The sequence below is a fragment of the Globicephala melas genome, chromosome 7 (genome assembly GCF_963455315.2).
Source record: "Globicephala melas chromosome 7, mGloMel1.2, whole genome shotgun sequence".
In the NCBI taxonomy this organism is placed as follows: Eukaryota; Metazoa; Chordata; class Mammalia; order Artiodactyla; family Delphinidae; genus Globicephala; species Globicephala melas.
The window spans coordinates 50,478,126-50,502,973 of NC_083320.1; the positions used below are offsets into that span (position 1 = coordinate 50,478,126).

Below are 24,848 nucleotides of genomic sequence, written 5' to 3' on the forward strand. Positions count from 1 at the left end.
CGTGCCGCGGAGCGGCTGGGCCCGTGAGCCATGGCCGCTGAGCCTGCGCGTCCGTAGCCTGTGCTCCGCAACGGAAGAGGCCGCAACAGTGAGAGGCCCACGTACCGCAAAAACAAAAAAACAAAAAAAAAAAACATAAAAGAAGTAGTCAACCTCACTGAAAAATAGAGGTTTTTATAATGAAGAGTATCCAATTGATTTATTGTTCTAAATTTTAAAATTCAAGTTATTCTATTAAGATCCTATAAGTTGCATGATATTACTTATAGGGTTGGTCAAAAGTTTGTTTTTCTGTACAACGTTATCAAAAAGCCTGAACGGACTTTTTGACCAACCCAATACAATAATATCAACTGCAGTTTATATTCACATGGAGTGACATTTTATGATATCTTTTATTGTGCACCTGTTTTCATATTTCTGGAGCAGATTCCAATCATTAGGATGAATGCAGTAATTAAGGGCCTACTAAAGATGAATCTTCACCTGTACATGCTGTGTTAATTTTGATCACTATAATATCTGCCACTGCTATTAAAACAATTCATTCTCATTTCATCAAGTATTCTTGTAAACTTATTTTCTTTTAGTCCTCACATTAGAGAGTTGTTTTTCTCTCTGAGTATCAAAAAGTGCTACCCATGTGAGATGAGGCATTCAAGGCAAGGGTAACATTATTCCCTGAATAACAGTGACACCTGCAGTCCTTAGTATCACAAAATATGATAATTGGATCAGCTTTGTGCTACAAAACTGACAGTTGAAAACCTGCTTTGGCAAAGCAGGACTCTTTTGCTACTGCTTGGTTTGTTTCAATTGTTTGTGTTCTTAGTCCACCCTGTTCCTGAAGTTATTTTCATTTCCTCCAATACTTGGTTATCTTAGTATAAACATATTGGAGGTGGATGGTTATAATACATACTCCTTGTTTGATCTCTTCGGCAGAGACAGTACCCGAGAGAACTCTCTGGGATAACTGGATTTTCCTATGTCTGGCTCAAGCTTTATTGAGTTATGTTGGTCTGTGAGATCACATTGTACTGAGTAGAGGCTCTCTCAGCACACCTTGATTTATCCAACTTGCCCACTGAACTGGTGCTCCACATTCCCTCTGCAAAACATATCCATGACTAGAGCAAGCTGAATGCAGATGGCTGAAGACTGCTCTCTCATGCACTCTGCTCCTCCTTGGATAGTTGCATACTTACCGTAAATCAAGAAGCTTGTCCCCACACTTTCTTTCATGTGAGTTTTATTATAATCACTAAACATAATTTTTTTTTGTTGCGGTGTGCGGGCCCCTCACTGCCATGGCCTCTCCCGTTGCGGAGCACAGGCTGCGGACGCGCAGGCTCAGTGGCCATGGCTCACGGGCCCAGCCGCTCCGCGGCACGCGGGATCCTCCCGAACCGGGGCACGAACCCGTGTCCCCTGCATCGGCAGGCGGACTCCCAACCACTGTGCCACCAGCGAAGCCCACTAAACATAATTTTAATTAAATATTCCATAAACTGGCAAGAATGGAAAGAAAGTGTTGTTTGCAATGATAACTAGACTGAATGCTTTGGAAAGATTCAATTAAAAAGGTCACTTAAAAATCCTGTCAGATAAAGTATTGGTGAGACAACAGTAAAAACATTAGAGAAATTATACAATATGAAAGGATTTTCTATTCAGATTGTTCTGAAAGACTGCATCCCTGAGATTTCTCTTCATATTAAAAAATTGAAATTGGAAATTGTAGATTGCATTGTGAGTTTGGTTCATGCAAGGTATCACAAAAAACTCCAGTCAAGTAGTGGGCTCATACTCACAGAAGTTTTGCTCTACATGAAAAAAACTGGAAAATGAATGTACATTTGTATATTTTAAATTCAGGTAAAATGTTTAAAGTATATATGCAATGCTTTTAAATGATTCAACCCTTTACACCAACTGGTTTTGATAAATTGACCAATTACAAATGCTGATGTTTCAGATAAGAGGATTTGTACTGAACTTAAACATGAATGGCTGTCCTTTTAATATTTTCATGTGGACCTAAGCTTTTGAGATAGGTAGAAGTTTGTTTTTGGAAGAATATAATGTTCTCTTAGGATGCAGGCAAAGTGATTAGAAAAAGTTTTGAGAATATCTGAAATAAGGGCAGGATGAAATGGAAGTGGGAGCAAAATGAGAAAACTGTGGACCCAGAAGTCATGTTCTTCCTATTCCTGCTGGAACAAATCCATGACCTAAATCACAAATTAACACCTCTTCTCTTTCCCCCATGGCTTCTTTTAATAAGAGACAAAGACTTTCAAGCTAATAGTAAGGGTATTCTAAGTACAAGTAACTGTACATAACACTAGCTATTTCTATTTTAGTGTGAATTAGTTTTTAGATTTTGTGTAAATGACAGACTGGTGGGGCTTCTGGAAGATGATGTAGATAAGAAACAGGAAGAAAAGTACAAACACCAGGTTGGAGCAGGGCAAGACAGGGTGTACCTTCTTAAAGTGGTATTAGATGAGGAAAATCTCTTTGACTACATGGATAAAGATGTTGTTTTCAAAATTTTCCATGTAATCAATGTCACATTGTTGACCCGAGCAACTGAAATCTTATTCACGTTGTGCTATCTACCCATTTCATGCTGACCTGCTATCACCCTGACAGTTTGTCTTAATTATATTTGAGTAAGTCTATTCATCATGCCATTTTATTTTACTTTGTTTTGATTGTAGCAAATGGAGCCAACATGAAATTCATCTTTATCTGTAATCTAGCAGGATTGGAAAATAAGTCTCTAAGACCTAAATGGATACAACATAACCTGAGTGCTACAAATTATGTGGTTTGAGTTTACCATGATGTCATGAAATCATTCTCCTTTTACTTAGGTTCTGGAAAAAAAATATGCTTTTTATTTAATGAATTAAGAAATTCAGAGAGAAACAAAGCAACACTGGTGGTACCTGATAGTAGTCATAATTTGAGATCGTCTTATAATATCATAAACTTGATCCTTTTACTTAAAATCGAAGGGTACTACATAAACTGTGTGTTTATAAGAGTAATAATCTTTTTAAATAAAATTTGAATTATTACAAACAATTCTTTGCTGTATTCCATTTTCTTTCAGTTATAGAGATACTTGAAAAAATAACTTAACTTTGTAAAACTAGGAAATTACTTATAGTAAGTCTAGGACCCAGTTGGACACAGAAGCTGTGAAGGAAATAAGACATAATTTTCAAGGTAGAAGGATATTTCCTCTTATGGTGTCTAACAGAGCTATCCTATTGCTAGAGTGAGAAAAAGGGTAACTAGAGCAGCAGGGGACATAATTACAAATAAAAGGGGAAATATCTTTGAATTTGAATCTTTGAATTTATTGCCAAATGTTTAAAAAGGAAGTTTTAAGTTTGTAGTTATTCTTCCATTTACTCAGGTGAATGATAAATCTTGCAAAGTTGATAGGTAAAGCCTCAGATTTTATATATTTGGCCTCTAGGATAAAAGTAGTCTCATTAAAACATACTGGCAATTAAAATTTTTATATTCAATGGTAGTACAGTTAAAGAAACCAGATTGTGTTTTTGTTTGACATTAAATCTGATGAAATACTTGTCTGGAAGAAAAATACGCCTGATTTTGTGTGTGTGTATCTGTGTGTGTATGTGCATGCTCTTGTTTATGTGTTATTATCCTAAGGCTTTTTTACTTTTCCGTCCATCTCCTCCGTCTAAACCAACCTTCTCTCACATCCTATATACTTCAGTCTGGAAGTGAATAAAACCCTGTGAAAGTTGTTTACAATTAGCATAAGAAAGGGAGAAAGAAAGCCTTGACTATAATTTATCAGTGTATTTGATTCCACTGATTTTATTAATAATGCTTCCCATTTGTGGGAAGTATAAAAGCAAATTAATTACTGCCATTTCTGCTGGACTCTTGAGTTCAACCTACATTTTTGAGAATAGCAAATATTATAAATTTTTACAATTTCCTGACATTATACTTGACAGAAATGCAGAGAAATACTTTCATGTGAAAACTTTGCCAGAGAGGAAGAAAAGTGAATCATACCCAAACTTTTACTTGCTTTTATATAAAATTAAGTTTTACTAACATAACCTCTGTTAAAGCAAATCCCCCAATAATAGGGCCTCAACATGTTTAAGTGCTTTGTGACTGTACGAACTCAAATTCTCACTAAATGAATGAACATTAAAAAGAAAGAAGAAAATGGAGGGGAAAAGGAGAAATGAGAAAATTTGGATGAAAAGAATTAATAACATTAAAATGTGAATATTCTAAATGTTAATATAGAAACAAAATTAATTTTTAATCAGAACTCCTCACATGCTATTTTTTTCAGTCTGATGAAGTGTTTTAAAATTTTTTATAAAGGTATAAATGCATGAGATAAGTAAGATATTTTTGGAAAAGAGGACTAGAGAAGGAGAACTTGCTTTACTAGATGAGAACATGCAATAATTTACTGTATTTGAATCAATATGGCATTGGCATCAGAACAGGCCAGTGGAAAAGAATACAAAATCTGAAAATAGATCCTGGTGATGAAGAGAATTTAACATATGGCAAAGGTAGTATTTTAACTCACTGGGAAAATGGTTTTTGCAACATATAGTGTTAGCCCAACTGGCTACCCATCAGGAAGTAAATAAAATTGTAACAGTACCTCACACCATATAGATAAATTTTGGATGGATTGAAAATTAAATTTAACAAAAACACAGTAACAAACACATATAAGAAAATCTAGAAGACCATGGTTATAAACTGGGGGAAGGAGAGTTTTATTTTTTAAAAAGTAAATAGAAAAAGCAATATATTTGGAAAAGATATTTGTATGTAGAATGCAGACAGAAGATTAATATTTATAATACACAAAGAGTTCTTAGAAATTGACAAGGAGATAATTCAAGAGAAAATGGGCAAAGGACAATAGGCAAATCATGAAAGAGTTAATCCAAAAAAGTTCAACCTCCTTATAGGCAGGCAAAAGTTAATTAAACTAATATCTGTATACCTCTCCAACTGGCCAAAATTGAAAAGAAGGAAAACACCACTTTCTGCCCAGGAATAGAGAGGTTAGAGTATTTTCAGATGTTACTAACAAAATGTAAATTATTGTATCCTTGTTGGAAAGTAATGCGGTAATGTCTATTTAAAGAAATAAATGCATAGTTGACTTTGATCTAGCAGTCCCTTTCTTAGGAATTAGCCAGTAGAAATAATAGCACCCATGAAAATTGTATACAGACTATTGGTTGTAACATTATTCATAGTGGCAAAGAATTAGAAACAAAGTGAATGCTCATCATAGTACATTTATACCATGGACTATTTTGTAGTCATTAAAAAGACTGTATTAGAACCATACTAGGAAACTTGGAAGGATTTCCATGAGGTATTGTTGAGTGAGAAAAGCAGTATGCTGACATACTGCATAATATCCAAATTTTGAAATATAAATAAGATCCCCCCACTATAAATATATATGCATTTTGTAAATACTTATAATTTTATAATCTAAGAAATTTTGTCACCTGGATTACCTAGGATGTGATGGTGCTGGTGATGACGTGCGTAAAAGGGGAAGAGAAAGGAGAAAGGTAACGTATTAGTTTTTTGTTGTTATGTAACAAATTAGCACAAATTTAGAAGCTTAAACATCATACAGCAATTTTCCCACAGTTTTTATCTGTCAGCAGTCACATTTGCTAAGCTGAGTCCTCTGCTCAGTGCCTTATAAGGTGAATCAAAATGTTGGCAGGACTGAATTCTTTTCTAGAGTTCATGATGCTTTTCCAAGCTCACATGATGGTTGGTGGAATTCATTTCCTTGCGACTGCATGACTGCAGGCCCTGGCTTCTCCCTGGCTATTGTCTATAGGCCACCATAATGTCCTAGACGCCACCTGCAATTCCTCATCATGTGTCCTTTTCCATAGGCAGTTCAAAACACAGCTGTTTGATTCTTCAAGGCCAGCAGGAGAGTCTCCTGTTGCTAAATCAGTTAAGATGTCTTATAAAATGGAATGTAATCTTGAGAGACAACCCACCCAATCACTTTTGCCATATTCTACTGGTTAGAAGAAAGTCATAGGTCCTGCTAACACCCAAGGGCAGGGGATTTTTACAAGGTCATGGATCATAGGCGGGGAGGTCAAGATTAGAGTGTGTTTTGTCATAGAAAGCCAAGCAAATAATGAAAAGAAACAATATTTCAAAAAGACCAAAAAACTAATTGAATACAGAAACTATTAATATGATCATACCTATATGTAATAAATAATTTTTAAAAGTAAAGACTTTAAAAAAGAAAATGATTGCCATGTGTCAGATCATTAGTATTGTGCATTTCCTTGTGTTCTACACAGACCATTAATAATGATACATGGTGCCATGTGCTTCTCTGGTTTCTTCATGAAGAATGTGCTCTATTGTTTTCCTTCATATTTCATCCATTCTAACATGGTCTCAATTGTCAGAGGCCCATTATTTTATGTATCATAATGAAAGAAAAAAGAATGCTAGTTAAACTGGGTTTTTCTAACACCATCAATTATGAGACATATGCCAATTTCAAAGACTTGAAAATGTGAAAATATATTCATCTTAGAATTGATGAAAATTACTTGGGGACATTTTCTTCTTGGGAAAGCTCTCTTTAGCTTCCTGCTAGAGGCCCTTAGGGTCCAATGGGTTACCTCCTTCCTCTCAGACATTGCCTGCTGAAAGCCATTGCTTGCCTCACATCCTTCTATTTCCTTAAAATGTAAATCAGGAATAACAATAATCAGATTTAGGCTAAGCAAAGGTAAGTAAGACACTTTCTAAGAGCAAATTCCTCTGAAGTCATTCAGTGGTTCCATGGTGCTAGGTTTCCACTTTCAGGTTAACTTATGCAAACTCTAAACATATATTTTACTTATTATTATTATTATTTTTTTTGTAGAAAGAAGCATTGTTAAGGTGAAAATAGTGTAACAAAATTTTTGAATTAATTTTTATTTGTCAGCTGCAAAGGTCTGGAAAAGTTTTTTAGTAGCTAAGCACAGAAAATAGATGTAATTATAATATTGTGTGTGAACAATGTTTTCCCTTAGATAAAATGAATGCTAATCAAACTTGTCAAGCAATTTAAATGAACTATCTCTTATGGCAATTTCAAATGCACTGAAAGTGACTCAGTAATTTCTTGAAAGAGATTGTATTTTAAAAATGAAGGTAATTTGCTCTTTTCTTTGGCTAGTTCTTTGCTCAAAGTCTTCTGTATATTAGGAAACATTTTTCTTATGGGTTCTACAGGTTGTTGCTAAATTTTTATGTGATATCATTATCATTCTCCAGAATAAAGTCTGTTACCATGTTTTTTAATAAAAAATCCTTTACCAGTAAAATGATTAATATAACAAGCTCTAAAATTAGTTTAATATATTCAATAGGTGTTTGAAATAATTAGAATTTTCAAAAGGAACAGCCTAAACTGCTACCCTTAAAAAATTATAAATAGCATTATATATATAACCTTAGTCTTTAAAAAAAATTTAGGTGTCTTTTCCTTCTATTACTGTTTTGTAGATCTTAAAGTTTTTCTCTAACCTTCCTCTGAAATTGAATTTCACGGTGCTATTCTAGTTTTCATCATTAAAAAGCTTTAATTAGAACTCTAAGAATTTATTTCCATTTCCTGTTTCAAAGTGACCTGAAGCTATCTGGTGAAGTTTTCTTTTTTCTCCAGAAATCAGTGACAGCATGTCAGATATAGCTTCAAGCTGGAGTCTAATTTTCAGTCACCGTCATATCTCCCATACACGGGGGTGCCCTACAGATTTCAAGTGCAGTGGTCAGAAGCCGATGAGCAGGATCAGCTACCCATCTGTGCTTTGTCAGTGTTGGCATTTACCATCCTAAGAGTACCTTTTCTTTCTCTCTGCCTTTGTCTCTGATCTTAAGTACTGCTAGAATTTTACCCTTGTAAGTCTTCCTAATTTCCTGTTTCCCCTTTTGATTTTCTCACACACAGGCAATAATAGATGTCAGTGCTATGGTACACGTTGCTGTACCTGAGGAAGAGTTTTTTTATTAGCAAACATAAATACTTGGGTTTCTTTTCTTCTGAGTTAGAAGGGTATGATGGCTTGGACCCCTCAAAAATACATCTTGGCTTTATGATATTGTATGATATTGACAAGTTGAAAGCAACATAAACTGATCTTACATTTTCATGTTTTTCTGTTACTAAGTCTATTCTCACATGAAAGCTGAAAGATTTAGCCTCTCCTAGAACTGGTGGGATGGCCCTGTACCCAGCCAGTCAGCCAAGGGTTGTTTCCCCAACCTAATGTATATTGGGGTCACCTGTATCTTGCTCCCTAAAACAGAGAGATCTCTTTTCATGGAGTGCTCTTGCACTTAGGCAGGTGCCCCAAACTCAATCTCACCTGTCAAAAGTCCAGAGGAGGGAACAGATATTTGGAAGAAATAGTCAAAGATAGGCAAGGCAGCTACCTAACTCTCCAATCACTATATCTGTATCAAGTCAGAGCACCAGAACACCTTGTACTCCAGGAGTACTACCTCACCTAGCCTTTTTTCTGTGTTTTATAGGATTTTGCTTTAATCAGCTCCAGTTGTTTTAATAAAATACCTTAGACGGGATGGCTTAAACTGCAGAAGTTTATTTCTCATAGTTCTGGAGGCTGTATGTCTGAGGCCAGGGTGTCAGTGTGATTGGGTTCTGGTGAAGACTCTCTTCCTCACTTGCAGATGGCCACCTTCTTGCTGCATTCTCACATGGTAAAGAGAGGAAGCTCTTGTCTCTTCCTCTTCTCATAAGGGCACTAATCCCATCTTGGAGGATCCACCCTTATGACCTCATTTAAAACTAATTACCTTCTAAAAGTCCCCTCTCCTAATGCCATTACATTGAAGGTTAGTGCTTCAGCATATGAATTTGGAGGGTACACAAATATTCAGTCTATAACAGATTTGAAGTTTTCTTTTTGTATGAAAGAACACAACACAATGACACTGGGATAGATGAGATAGATGAAAGGTACAGCTTTTAGTTACTTACAGCTCCAAATGAGAGAAGGCTATCACTCAGGCCATGCAGAGGGTTGCACCCAGGTAAGGATGACAGCAAGCTGGTGCTGTAGCAGGTTTGTATGTATGGCAAGAAGGGTGAGTTTCGCTAAGTTGTGTGGTCCTCCTGTGGATTGGCTAGTTTGAATAATTTTGCAGGCTCTGGGGCATAGAGGCTGTCCTTTGGTGTTTGGTACCTGGCCCTGGGGCAAATAGGTCAGATGCATAGTGACCCAGAGTCTGAGAGAGTCTAATAAGGGAAGTGATTGGGGTGTGGACTCAATCAGCTGCTGAAGAAGGGAAACTGACCAGCCTCTAGGCAGGGCCTTAAAACTGGTCAAGAGAGCATAAAATAATTATATTACACATGGTTGCCAGGAACATGATTTCCTATCATTGTTTTTTTTTTTTTTTAAGGTTTTCAAAATAACATTTATTTCTTAAAAGTTAACATATCATTCAGTTTTTATTAGGGGTTACTATGAGGACTGGCAATAAAAGAAAGGTTTCATTCAGTGTCTTTTAAAAAGTATTATTGAAAATAGTGCTCATTGGTATCCATGATACCAATATGAAGACTCATTTTATAAATTCTTCTTAGGATTTTGTGTTATTAACAACTGTTTCCCAATGCATTGGTATGGGAGCATTTAATTACTGGGTAACAAATGCTGTGGCTTCTGTAATTTCTTTTGCCTACAGACCTTTTCAATAAACAGCTGCAGTCATGAGTAGAGTCCCCCACCTGTACCTTAAGCACGTAGAAAGCTAATTATTATTATTTAAAATCAGGAAACATAAAGTTAATTTCATGATGGGTGATATTGAGTAGGTTTTTATCTTTTTTGAACTTCACTGTAAAATGGCAATAAAACCTGTACTATCATCTACATGGTTTGTATGAGATTCAAGTGAGATGATTTTATTAAAAGTACATAAAGGTGTTTTTCTAAATAATAATGGAATTCAAATAACTCAGGCTGTAGCCTGTGGACATAAAGTTATTGGTATTAACATCCAAATAGAGAGGGTTTTTTAAGCTATGGCCTGCTCATGCAAGACTCACTTTTAATCCCTAAGGCTCTCCATGTATATATTTACCTATATTCTGAACATGTCTCACAGGTGTTCATGGGGCCTCTGTGGCCCCTCGTTTATATCTCTTCTGTGCATTAGAGTCAAGTTGCTGGTGACAACCCTGAGCCCTAGGGCTTAACTCTAGTTGTTGGAAGACCAGGTAAGATGCTACCTGCTTTAATTTGGGGTTGTTTTCTCTCTCTTAGGCCTGAAACGAGATTGCTTGAGACTTCCTGTGCCTGGAATGCCACTTAGACTTTCCTAGAGAAGTATACTAAGTCTGTCTGCTCCCAAATATCTCTTTCCATACAGTATCTACACCAGTCCATTGGACTGGGCATGTTGGGTGGTCACTGTGCTGTCACCTCCATCCTCATTTCCACTTCTCACTAGATTCCCAGATCCATACATACATATGCCTATATGTTTATGTCTTTTCTTCCTCCTTCTCCTCAGACCCCAAAGCTTTCATGGATGTCAATTCATGCACCCAGATAATGCCAGATTTGCCGTCCAATTTCTGCAAACAGTAGTTCAGTGCGGATTTAAGTATAACACCTCATTTTGTTGAGAACCATTTATTGTAAATTAAGTCACATCAATTTTTGATTGTTGTTCTAACTGTGCTCCACAGCCAGAGTCTCTGCTATTACTAAAATGCTTCCTTCCACTGAGTATTGCTGTTTGAAACTCCATCTTGAATAATGTCCTTCAATTTGTCTGTTTCTTGTTGTTGACCCTTTGTTTCTGGTCCCAGTTTTCTTCTCATTTTGGACCTATTCTTATATCTTGCTTCACCAGACTCTCAGAGTCCCTAGTTTCTGGACCACCCTTGTCTTCCATTAAATCTAGCTCAGCCTTCTAAGTCCCCCAAGCTGAGGTCAATGGCTTTGCTTCCTACTCAGCAGGGAGGGGAAATTGGTGGTTTGGATGTAGGATGGTATGAACTGATTCCTAAAAGTAATACACATTCATTCCTATCATTTCTGTATAGGCCCTGTAGAACATTTGTTTATTTTTAAATTGTAGAAGACTGCTTGTCTTGGTAAGAACTTACTTCAGGATAGTTTATCTTATTCATATGGGAAATTATCACTGTATAGTTTTCCTTCTTGTGTTTAGCTGCTCTCTGACCTAATTAGATACAGCAGTGATGCTCAACACTGGCTGCACATTTTAAATCATCTCAAGTGGTTTTGAAAAAATGCTTTATTCTGGATCAATTGAATCAGAATTTCTACAGGTGGATTCAAGACGTGGGTGTTTTAAAAAAATCTTTCTAGGTGTTTCTAATATGCATCTAAGATTGAGAACCACCAGGAAGGTTTCAAAACAATCACTTGCTTTATAATTTTAGACAGCGGTTCTATCTCATACTTAATAGCCTCCTTTATTTTCAATCTGTTCTCTTCAAATATAAGAGTATTTAAAACATATTGTGCTTAACCCTCAATTCTTGCCTAAGATAGGGCATTTGCATATCTGGAAATGGGCTAACCGGTCTATAATATTCAATAACTTATAAATGAAACCATAATTGGATTTTCAAATATCATTCTCCAAAGTCATGAAAATTCTCTCCTGAGGCTATTTCCATTATTAAGTAAATGCATTATAAATTAGGAAACCAAAAGAATATGCATGAACTATAATTCATATCCTGTAAATTTAGAACTAAACCAGAAATCTCAGTTTTCTTCAGGATGTATTTCTGTATGCTTCTTGTCTACCTATCAAGAACTTAATTATGTAGAAATTAAATTCTTCGAAATCCTTAGGAATCTTATCAATGTTGAAAATAAACAACAAACATCTTGCTGTATTCACACAAAAATTAGGCTTTTAAAATTCCTGTTGGAGATCAAAAAGTATCGCAACACATTCAAAGGGAGAGAGAAACAATGACTTGAGAGAAAAGTTTTTTTTTTTTAATGTGTGAAAAATACTCGATGGGTATAGAAAATGACCACATATAAATTTAAAAAATTGATATTTCCTCCTGATATTTCTCCTTAGGAGAGTGTGATAGGTTGGAGAGTAAAAAAAAAAAAAAAAAGACTTTAGTCTCTGGTTTTTGTTTTCAAAAAGCTCAGCCCCACTGAAGAAATTATATTAAGTGCTCTTTGAAGCAAAAACATTTCATAGAGAAAGTGATTCTTCTACACTTAAAGCAAGAATGGAGGATGGGGTTCAACTGGAGATAGTCAAATATTCTCCCGGGTTTTAAGTAGCTGGTGGATTTTGGACCCCAGAGGTAGGAATGTGTGGCCCTGCTTCAGAGATAGAATCCTGAAAAGGTAAAAAGGGAGAGGAGAGGTTTATAAAACACAAGATAGGAAGGGATCTGCACCCAGTTTTCAGGCTTAGAGTCTTGGGACGTGGCAAAACTTCAGAGAGGGAAGACCTTCTGCATCTGGGCAGAAGGAGCACAGAGAGCCCCGTGGAGATGATTCTTGGGTCACTAAGTGCTATACACTGAATGCGTCTCCCCAAATTCATGTGTCTGAAGCAATAAACAAGGACTGAATGACTATTGACAAATCATTAAAAATCAAATAATTAAAATTCAAATTAATATATAAATGTGTTAATAATTACATTCTTAGAGATGCACACAGACTCATTCAATTACTATTTATTGAATAAATAAATACATTAAAAACTTATCAACCTTTTATTTATTTTATGGGATCCTGCACTTGGCTTAATTCCCATTAAAAATCCCAGCAAACCTTCTTCTGTGAAAGCCCAGTGGTATGAAATTCTCCTGAACTTGTATGTATAATAACTGTAATGTATCAGAAGGAAAGTTTGATAAAACAAATAGAATATTTTTCATAAAAGGTGGTTTACAGTAAGGTAAAATCTTAGTTCTCAATGCTACACAAAGAATATTTCCAGTGTCAAAAACTTCTTTGAAAATAATTTTTTTCATGCAGGTGTCAATTCTGTGTGTAGCTCCGACAAAGTCTGCAGCATTTCCCTTTGTCACTGTGGTTTGATCATGTGACTCTGATCTTCCAGTCACTGGGGGGTATGGGTCACTGTACATTCCTCTGCTTATGTGAGCCACACAGTGTATTCTCAGAACTTGCTCTTTCTTATTTTCTGAGGCATCGATAACACTTTCTGGACATGCTCAGACTTTTGAATTTCACACATCAGTAATATTTCCCCTCAATTTGGGGGCAATTATCATAGTGTTGTGATTTTCTATTTGGCCAAGCAAGCATGTTAATAAAACACCCTTTCTTATCATATTGAATAAACGGATATTTTTGTGAGAGATAATAAATAAGGAAAACATAATTGCAGAAATTAAGAACGTGGAAATAATTTAGCTTTAGGATAGACTTGTTATAGTATATCTTTTTTTTTTTTTTTCTTAATTGCAGAGAAATCAATGACAACTTAAGTACTGAGTGGCACTGGACAAAAGCCTGGCATTTGGGAGTCACTGCCCTAGATAATGCCTTCTTGTTCTGGACAATTTCAATGGTGCCCATAATTCTAAGATGCTGTCAGAAGAGGGATTGTCTTTCTCTAAGGTTTATCTTCTCTTCGTAGAGCATTCATTTATTTAACAAACACAATCCAGGCCTGTGCTTTGTGCCAGGGACATAGAGATAAAAGTCCCTGACTCCTGAAACTCACAATCTGTAAATAGATAATTTTTCAGTTGAATCCTACTGTTACTGATTCATGTTCCTGGAAATAACCATGTATATAAAAAATGTGAAAGAGAAATATAATGCATACCATCTTTTAAAGCAGTTAACCTATTGCCAACATGCAGAGAAAACTTTCAATTATTTCTATCTTTATTAAATTATCATTTATATTTACTCATTTTTTACAAACAGAATCATAATTTTTATGACAATTCTTACTGTAAAGTCTTTGACTCCATTTCTCTTTGACTATTATTGTATCGCTTGCCTTCCTCACCACTCTTTCACTGCTTCAACTTTCGTTTGGAATCAATTAGATCTTTTGTAGTCTTTTCCCTCTTTTTTTTCCCTATTCTAATTTCTTCTTTTGGTTGCACTTATTTTTGTTTTTCCAGTAATTTCTCACAAATTAAAAAAGTCAAACATAATTACACAATATCCATGACCTTAGAGAGGGAACACAGCAGAAATGAGAAAGCAAAGCAAGCAAGCTGAGTATGAAATATTGAAGTTCCTCTGCTGCTAAAATTGGAGCCTGGTCAAAGTCTTACCAAGGACATTTGAGGTTGAAAGAAAGTAAAAATCACAAGCTTCAGGTGTTTATAATCTGGTAAATGTACTTTAGACATAAGTACAAAGTCCTATGAGAAGGGCACACATGTAATATAGATGGAGTGTGGAGGTTTCTGGAAGCAAATGACACCTGAAACAATTTATGACAAGTGAGAAGGATTGAGTCGATGATGAATATGAGTAAAGACATTTCCAGAAAAGGAAAAGCTGATGTAAAAACATGGAGAAATGAGAAAGGATGCTGCTGCAACTCAAATGGAGAATTACTCAGGTTGGGGATCATTAGGTTCTTCACAGAGGAGACAATCTGAGGTGGGTGAACTGAATAGGCCACATGAAAAGTATATGAAATTCCCAAGATCACCCTCATTTGTGATGTCAACTGGAGATTGGAGGGTCCCTAAGATGACTCTCAGGTTTAATAACTCACTAGAAGAACTCACAGAACTCAGCAAAGCCATTATACTCATGGTTACAGTTTATTACAGCAAAAGATAGATTTAAATGATATAAGGGAGGAAGTGCACAGGGAAGGGTCTATGAAGGTCCTAGGCATGAGCTCCCAGTTATCCTTTCCCAGAACAATCTTGAGAACAGCACTAACTTTTCCCAGCAACAATGTGTGACAACACTCATTGAGTATTGCCAACCAGAGAAGTTTACTTGAGCCTTGGTGTCCAGAGTTTGTATTGGGGCTTGGTCACATAGACATGTCTGACTACCCACATGGCTGACCTTAGTCTTCAACCCCTCCAGACATCTGACACTATGTCTCAAGGCTCCCCAACCATAAGTTACATTATTAGCACAGACTATCTGACAAGGTCCAATGTTCTCAAATAAACAAAAACATTCTTATCAGGCAGAACATTTCAAAGGCATAGAGGTTACCTCCCAGGATCTGAGGGCAAAGGCCAAACCTCTCTTTGGGCAAGGTTAATCCCTTATTGCACACCAGAAAACTCTGAAATTCCACCCATATTTCCTTCAGAGGAAGCCTGACATCAGGTATCTCTCATTGGACCAGGGGTCACATCCATTGAGACCTGGTGGATCTCAACACTGGCTACACATTGAGCTTACTTAGGAGCACTTAACATTGTTGATGTTTAAGTCTGTATCCCCTGATTAAGAGATTATGATTTAATTTGTCTGTGACAGGTCTAGGATTGGTATGTTTTTAAAGTTCTCCAGGAGATTTCAATTTGTGGTCAAGATTGGGAACCACTCACTACATGAAGTAGCTGGGAGAATTCTGCCTGGTAAAGATACTCTCAGGAGCATGATGGCTCTCTGTTGATGTATCAGAATAAAAGAAAAAGTTGCCTCTGGCAGTGGGTGTAGATAAAGATGCAGCCTCAGGAGAAGAAGAATAAAGAGAGATGCTGAGTCAAGAGAATGGTTTTCTACTGGAGTTGCTGAGATATCCAAAGAGACATGACAATTCTCAAGAGGCCCTACTCTACTACTGCTAATCTGGTTTTTAGAGTGGTCATCTACCATCAGAGGTTATCTGTGCTTGTGCTGTGCAATTTGAATGAGTTTACCTAATACTCTGGCTACTGCCTCTTACCTCCTGGGGCAGGTTAGTTAATTCTTAAAGCTCCAGCTATCTCATTGGTAAAATGTAAATAATAATAGATACCTCATACGGTGTTCTAAGGTTAAATCATCAAAACCTTATTCTACTGTGCCAAATTATTTAGCTTAATACATAAATTAACTTATCTAATTTTTGTAACAGCTCTATGAGATAATGCCATTATAACTTTCATTTGATAGCTGAGAAACTAGGACTTATAAAAATTAAATAATTTGTTCAATAGTGTTCATGGCTTATTTCATTAATAATGCTACTAATAAAACTAGTTTATTGGGATAAATATACTTAATTTACTAATAAAGAAGTTGTTTATCTAGCATCTGATGATATATGGTTTTGTATTGCTTTTGACTTTTTCCAAGTGTTATAGTTTTATCTTTCCAATGAGATTATAAGTTTTATATTCCCCATAATATTATATCTTCCCAATAAGATATAATATAGAAGTGACCAACTCATATTTCGTTTGCATCCCTTACTGCTCTTGGAGCAGGAGGAGAAGTGATCCTGTCATGTTAAAGAGAACCAAATTGATACCTGGGGAGGTCAAATGATTTGAAGTTACTCAATGAAGTGGAAGTAGAACTGCAATCTACTGGCTTTTATTCAGGAGGCTTTCACTGGAACTTATGCCCATGGAAAGAGAAGAGAAATTTATGTAACAATTCCACACATTCTCAAATCATCTGCCATAGCTACATGGCTTTGGAGATAGTGAAAATGGTATGATTCTAAATTCAATTACAAATGAATTTTCAGGAAAATAGAGTATTCTAGTTAATCAAATATTCTGGTTAATGAAGACTTTCTATATATGTCACATATGAATTATCTATTTTAAAAATCCCATTATATTAAAACTATGAAGCACATATCATACTTTATGTTTGATGATTCATAAAAGTTTCTTGCTATGGTTTAGGACCACAGTAGCATCACTTCAGGTAAAACTGAATCGATAAACTAAATTATTTTAAATATTATATAATAAAGTAACTTTATAAAAATAGCAAAGAAAAAGTTTTCATATAATAATAAAGTCCCCTACATATGAAAGAGTTCAGTTCCAAGAGCTCATTCGTTAAGTCCAACTTGTTCGTAAGTCCAACAAAGTTAGCCTAGGTACCCAACTAATACAATCGGCTACATACTACCATACTGTAATAGGTTTATAATACTTTCCACACAAATAATACATAAAAAAATGAACACAAAAAATAGAGAAAACATTTTTAATCTTACAGTAGAGTACCTTGAAAAGTACAGGGTACAGTACAAGATCTGGCATACAGGGGCTGGCATCGAGTGAACAGGCAAGAAGAGTTATTGACTGGAGGAGGGAGAGGAGGTGGGAGATGGTAGAGCTGAAGGATCATCAGCAATAGGAGATGGAGGGCAAGGTGCAATTTCACTCACACCTGACATTAATGGTACAGGTTCTGTTTCCTTGCTGGGTTCAATTACATCTACCCTCTTGAAAAAAACGATCCAGTGATGTGATGTCTGGGTAGTAGCTCTTTTTTTCTCTTCGTAGATGACATGGTAGCACTGTGGCATTCTGAACAGCTGCTGCAACCTTCAGGGACCATTTGCTGCTACTAATAGTGCCTCCTCAAAAACTAACAGTGCCTCCTCAAATAAAGAAAATCCCCTTGCCATTTCCTGTGTCGTGAATCTCTTCGGTTTTTCAGTTACTTCTTCCTCTTGTCTCTCTTCATCCTTTCTATGAGCCTCCAATTCCATCAGGTCTTCATTAGTAAGCTCCTCCTATTGCACAGAAAGGAGTTCAATGAAGTCGTCCTCTTGCAGATCTAGCTCCAGCTTCTCCCCGAGGGTCACTAAGTTGCTGAAGATCTCTTTTGACTCCTCATCCACCTTCTCAAATCAACAAAAATTGTGAACAAACTGCAGGCAAAGGTTCTTCCAAACCCCATTCATGGTGACGGCCATAGCCTCATGCCAAGCAAAGTCAATGTTTTTTTATGGCCTTGTAGATGTTAGAGATAGTCCTTCCAAAATTGTCACAAGGTTGTTCCTGATTCGTGATTCACCTTTACTGCCTGACAAAACGTGTGACATGAATAATATTTCTTGAAAGTCACTATAAATTCCCTGGTCCATAGGTTGGATGAGTGACATAGTATTTGGTGACAGATGCCCTGCTTTGATGTTGGGATGAAATTCATTCATGAAAGGGAGGTGGCCCGGAGCATTATCAAGCAGTGAAAGAATGTTGAACGGGACGTCCTTCTTCAAGCAATAGTTCTCTACCTCCAGGATAAAGTGGTGGAAAAACCAGTCCTGGAAAATGGCCTGTGTAAGCCAGGCTTTGGGGTTACTCTTCCACACAACAGGAAGAGAGCCCTTGGCTACGTTTTTAAGGGCTCTTTGGTTCCCTGAATGATAAACTAAGAGAGGCTTCAGCTTCACATCGTGCTGGAAGCATTGCCACCAAACAATAGAGTTAGCCTATCCTTTGCTGCTTTATAGCTTAGCATCGAATTTTCCTCCTTGCAGATGTAACTTCGTTATGGCATCCTCTTCCGGTACAGTCCTGTCTCAACCATATTAAAAAGCTGCTTGGGTAAATTTGCGCCTTCATCAATAATTTCTCAAAGCGTTTCAGGAAATTCCTGGGCAGTTATCGTATCTGTACTCGCTGCCTCGCCACTTACTTTTACATTGTGAAGGTTGGCTCTAGCCTTGAACCGATGAAACCAGCCATGGCTGGCATTGAAAGATGCTCCCTCTGATTCTTCACTGTGTTTCTTCTTCAAGTCTTCATAAAGGCTTTTAGCTTTCTCTTGAATCAGCATTAAGCTGAGTGGGACTCGACACTGATGCTGATCCTGCATCCACACACTGATAAGTTTCTCCATCTCTTCCATCAATTTTCCACACTTCTTCGCTATTATTGTTGACATCATTGGCACAGCAGACTTCACATGTTCCATGACCTTGTTCTTATTCTTTAGAATCGTGCCAATGGTTGAACGATTCATGTTATAAGAATGAGCGACATCTACCATCTTTTCGCCTCACTCCACTCTCTCAATCATTTTCACTTTTGTTTCCATTGTTATCACTTGGTGCTTCTTAGCAGTACCAGCTACATCACCGCTGCTTTTACGCTCGCTTCCGGGACATCCTGGGTTTGAAATAAAGATACTGTACTACTGTACTCTATACAGTACTGTACAGTAAAGTACACAAAAGCACAACCAATTGTAGAGGATACATGCACATGACAATGTATGCCAGACATCTGAACTAACTTACGTGACTAGACATGCAAACACACGTTCACACCTTTGAAAGTTCGCAACTTGAAGTTTCATATGTAGGGGACTCACTGTATTGCAAAAATGAAAAATTCAATCAATCATTCAGGAAGATAGAGAATTAAAATTTATAGAGTTTCTATGGTCGTTAGTTTAGATACTTTTACATGTATTATGTGCTGTTTCACAATAGCAAACTCCTTCTTTCTGTTATTTTCCTGTCTTGAATATCTGTGAAATTGATGTCTCTTCTAAGCAATCTGATAACACACAATTTACAAGGACTGAATAATTAAATATTAATCATGTTCACTAAGAATATAGAATTCCTATAAATGAGACTGAAAGAAAAATGTATAGCTTGTTCTGAATACTAACATACTTTACGTATCTATTTTGAGTGAAATTAGTACTGGGCTGAAGTCTTTTGTGAAGCAAAGTATATTTGAGCTGACTCTTTGTGGCCCCATTACAAGTGGTTGGTTTGATACAGTTCAGTGTTGAGACTGAGACTTTGTTAGCAGGACACAGAAATTGTCTGAGCAGCAAGCCTCGTCATTCTTGTTTTGATTAGAGTTGTGATTTGGCCAAACATCATCTTTCATTTATATTTAACTTTGTTACTTGAAGTCACTTATCAGTTTCAGATATTACATTTCTTAATATTTGCTTACTTTTGTACTTTGCAATTCTTTTGCTTTCAAATAGACCTGATTTTTTCTTTTTTCCTCATTCTTTCCCAATATATATCTCATGACAGTATAAATTGTTAAATTTAAAAATAATTACTAAGGGAAGCTATAAAATCACCATCTTTGGAAATCTTTAACAACAAGATAGATTTTCTAGGGTTATTTTAGGCCATAGGTTAGACAGAGGGATAAATTTATATAATTTTCAGAGTCTGCTAGCCTTAGGGTTTTGGAATCCAATGCTATGTCAAGCAAAATGAAAGGTGAATTGAAATTAAATTTACTGATCACTGGTACTGGTTGAGAAGATTAGATCAGTGAAAAGTATAGCAGAAAGGGAATACTATGCCATGGCATTTCTTTATGTTGAATCTATCATTTGGCATATACATTTAGATACATTTTGGGCAGGAGTGTTTCTTTGAAATCACTTTAGTGCTATTTTGAGGCTTATTATTCCTCATTTTCTCCCACTTCTAAGCCCCCACATATCCACACTATAGGTGGTGAATAGTTTGGAATTCTGTGTGGCTTAGATGTTGTGTAATTCTATGTTATAGAGTACCTCAAAATGGCAGTACGTGGAATTAGCAGTGGGCTGAATCAGTTAATTGCACACTCTAGGTATGAAGGTCAGGGAACTGGATGTCCAGGGAGACACAAAGAAAACTGGGCATTATAAGGGTAGAGCACACATTCACTGCCAGAATGTTGTGTGTGTCCAGGAGGGATGAGTGAGGGGAAGGAGGGACAGAGATGATAAAGGCCATTTCCTGCAGGCTCTGATAACCTCACATTCTGCTTTTTAGGCTTAAGGGCTTTACTTGGATCATATGGTAGTTCTATTTTTAATTTTTTGAGGAATCTTCATACTGTTTTTCATAGTGGCTGTACCAATTTACAGAGCCACCAACAGTGTACTAAGGTTCTCTTTTCTCCACCTCCTAGCCAACATTTGTTATTTCTTGTCTTTTGATGATAGTCATTCTGACCTGTGTGTGGTGATACCTCATTGTGGTTTTGATGTGCATTCCCTGATGATTAGTGATGTTGAGCATCTTTCTATATGCCTATTGACCATCTGTATGTCTTCTTTGGAAAAATGTCTATTCAGATCCTCTGCCCACTTTTTAATTGGCTTATTTGGCTTTTGATATTGATTTGTATGAGTTCTTTATATATTTTGGATATTAGCCCCTAATCAGATATATCATTTGCAAATATCTTCTCCCATTCAGTAGGTGGCCTTTTTATTTTACTGATGGTTTCTTTCACTGTGCAAAAGCTTTTAAGTTTTATTAGGTCCCATTTGTTTATTTTTGCTTTTGTTTCCCTTGCCTGAGGAGAGAGATCCAAAAAAGTATTTCTAAGACTGATGTCAAAGAGAACACTGCCTATGTTTTCTTCTAGTTTTATGGTTTCCAGTCTTACATTTAAAAGGTCTTTAATCCACTTTGAGTCTATTTTTGTATATGATATGAGAAAATGTTCTAATTTTATTCTTTTACATGTAGCTGTCCAGTTTTCCCAAAACTACTTCTGAAGAGACTGTCTTTACCCCATTGTATATTCTTGCTCCCTATGTTGTGGATTAATCTAGCAATTCCACACCTGGGTATTTAACAGAAGAAAACAAAAACATTAATTTGAAAAAAGATACATCCATTCCAATGTTCATAGCAGCATTATTTACAATAGCCAAGATATGGAAGCAACCTAAGTGTCCATCAACATATGAATGGATAAAGAGGATGTGGTATTGAGGTATATATAGTGGAATATTACTAAGCCATAGAAAAGAATGAAATTTTGCTATTTACAACAACATGGATGGACCTGGAGGGTATGATGTTTAGAGAAATAAGTCAGACAGAGAAAGACAAGTACTGTATGTTTTCACTTATATGTGGAATCTAAAAAATAAAACAACTGAACAAGTATAACAAAACAGAAACAGCCTCATAGATACAGAGAACAGACTGGCAGTTGCCAGAGGGGAAAGGGGTGGGGCTAGGGGCAAAAAGGGTGAGGGGGATTAAGAGAAACAAACTACTGGGTATAAAATAGATAAGTTACAAGGTTGTAAATTACAGCATAGGGAATACAACCAATATTTTAAAATGATTTTATACAGAGTGCAATCTATAAATTTATCAAATTACTATGTTGTACACTTGAAACTAATATAATATTATAAGTCAACTATATTTCAATTAAAAGAAAAGACTTTACTTGGAGACTTTTTCAAAGGAATTTGTATCTTCAGATGACAAGTAAGCAGTCAAAAAAGCAGAAACCCATGCCACCTTTTGCACTAAATTTGAATTTGCTTTCCTTATCTTTTGTCTATGAAATGCTTTGTAACAGCTTTTATATATTTTATTCTCTTAGTGTTTATAGCAATAATAGCTCATATTCTTAATTAAGAGTTTAAATTTTCCTTTTTATATTTTTGAGATACCTTACTTTTGCTTTTCAATTTATTTCCTTGCTCTTTTTAAAAAATAAGAGTTTTATAACTTTCTTATAATGTATCCAACACTATTAAATTTTGAGCTGTTTTATCTAACACTAGTAAATTTTGAGATGTTGGTTTTGTCTTATGTTTAAATAAATTAAGACAATTATTTTTAGAATAGTTTTAGGTTCACAGCACAACTGAAGGGAACGTACAGAGATTTCCTGTATAGCTCCCACCCCCACACATGCATAGCCTCCCATTATCAACATTACTCACCAGAATAGTACATTTTCTTGCCAAGGATGAACCTACACTGACACATCATAATCACTCAAAGTCCATAGTTTACATTAGGGCTTACTCTTGGTGTTGTACACTCTATGCATTTGGAAAAAAGTATAATGACATATGTTCATCATTATATAACACACACATTATAAATCAAATCTCTTCAACTAAGATCAGGTACAAAGCAAGGATGTCCCCTCTTACCAATCTTTTTCAACATTGTACTGAAAGTCCTTGCTAATACAAGTCAAAGAAGAATTAAAAAAGTGAAGAAATATTCCATGTTCATGTATAGAAAGACTCAATATTGTCAAGATATTAGTTCTTCCCAACTTGATCTGTAGCTTCAATGCAATTCCAGTCAAAATTGAAGCAAGTTACTGTGTGGATATTGACAAACTGATCCTAAAGTTTATATGAAGAGGCAATAGACCCAGAATAACCAAAAAAATATTGAAGAAGAAGAACAAAGTTAGAGGCTGACACTACCCAAATTCAAGACTTACTAAAAGTTACAGTAATTAAGAGAGTATGGTATTGGTGAAAAAATAGACAAATAGATTAATGGAATATAACACAGAACCCAGAAATAGACTCCTGTAAATATGATCAACTGATTTTTGGTAAAGGAGCAAAGGTCATACAATGGAGCAAAAATAATCCCTTCAACAAATGGTGGTCAAACAACTGGACATCCACATGCAAAAAAAATGAATTAGACAGAGACTTTACACTGTTCTCAAAAATTAACTCGAGGGAGGGGGGAAGATGGCAGAAGAGTAAGACGAGGAGATCACCTTCCTCCCCACAGATACATCAGAAATACATCTACACGTGGAACAACTCCTACAGAACACCTACTGAACGCTGGCAGAAGACCTCAGACCTCTGAAAAGGCAAGAAACTCCCCACGTACCTGGGTAGGGCAAAAGAAAAAAGAATAAACAGAGACAAAAGAATAGGGACGGGACCTGCACCAGTGGGAGGGAGCCGTGAAGGAGGAAAGGTTTCCACACACTAGGAAGCCCCTTCGCGGGCAGAGACTGTGGGTGGCGGAAGGGGGGAGCTTTGAAGCCGCGGAGGAGAGCACAGCAACAGGGATGTGGAGGGCAAAGCGGAGAGATTCCCGCACAGAGGATCGGTGCTGACCAGCGCTCACCAGCCTGAGAGGCTTGTCTGCTCACTCGCCAGGGTGGGCGGGGCTGGGAGCTGAGGCTCGGGCTTCGGTCGGAGCACAGGGAGAGTACTGGGCTTGGCAGCCTGAACACAGCCTGCAAGGGATTAGTGCACCACGCCTAGCTGGGAGGGAGTCCGGGGAAAAGTCTGGACCTGCTGAAGAGGCAAGAGACTTTTTCATCCCTCTTTGTTTCCTGGTGCGTGAGGAGAGGGGATTAAGAGCGCTGCTTAAAGGAGCTCCAGAGACAGGCGCAAGCCACGGCTAAAAGCGCGGAACCCGGAGACAGGCATGAGACGCTAAGGCTGCTGCGGGCGCCACCAAGAAGCCTGTGTGTGAGTACAGTTCACTATCCACACCTCCCTTCCAGGGAGTCTGTGCAGCCCGCCACTGCCAGGGTGCCGGGATCCAGGGACAACTTCCCCAGGAGAACGCACGGTGCACCTCAGGCTGGTGCAACGTCATGCCAGCCTCTGCTGCCGCAGGCTCACCCGCACTCCGTACCCCTCCCTCCCCCCGGCCTGAGTGCGCCAGAGCCCCCGAATCAGTGGCTGCTCTAAGCCCGCCCTGTCTGAGCAAAGTACAGACGCCCTCCGGCAACCTACACGCAGAGGCGGGGCCAAATCCAAAGCTGAAACCTGGGAGCCGTGCGAACAAAGAAGAGAAAGGGAAATCTCTCCCAGCAGCCTCAGGAGCAGTGGATTAAAACTCCACAATCAACTTGATGTACCCTGCATCTGTGGAATACCTGAATAGACAACCAATCATCCCAAATTGAGGAGGTGGACTTTGAGAGCAAGATTTATTATTTTTTCCCCTTTTCCTCTTTTGGTGAGTGTGTATGTGTATGCTTCTGTGTGAGATTCTGTCTGTATAGCTTTGCTTTCACCATTTGTCCTAGGGTTCTATCCGTCCATTTTTATTTA

General features: G+C 37.1%; 1 protein-coding gene across 1 annotated transcript; it reads right to left on the minus strand.

Annotated features, from left to right (window-relative positions):
• Nucleotides 1–17,793: 17,793 nt before the first annotated feature.
• Nucleotides 17,794–19,055, minus strand: LOC138842742 (tigger transposable element-derived protein 1-like). Its single transcript, XM_070045865.1, has 2 exons — nt 18,702–19,055; nt 17,794–17,901 (listed from the first exon to the last, which is right to left on the minus strand). The coding sequence occupies exons 1-2, from the start codon at nt 19,053–19,055 to the stop codon at nt 17,794–17,796; spliced, it is 462 nt and encodes a 153-aa protein (XP_069901966.1).
• Between the last annotated feature and the right edge of the window lie 5,793 nt (nt 19,056–24,848).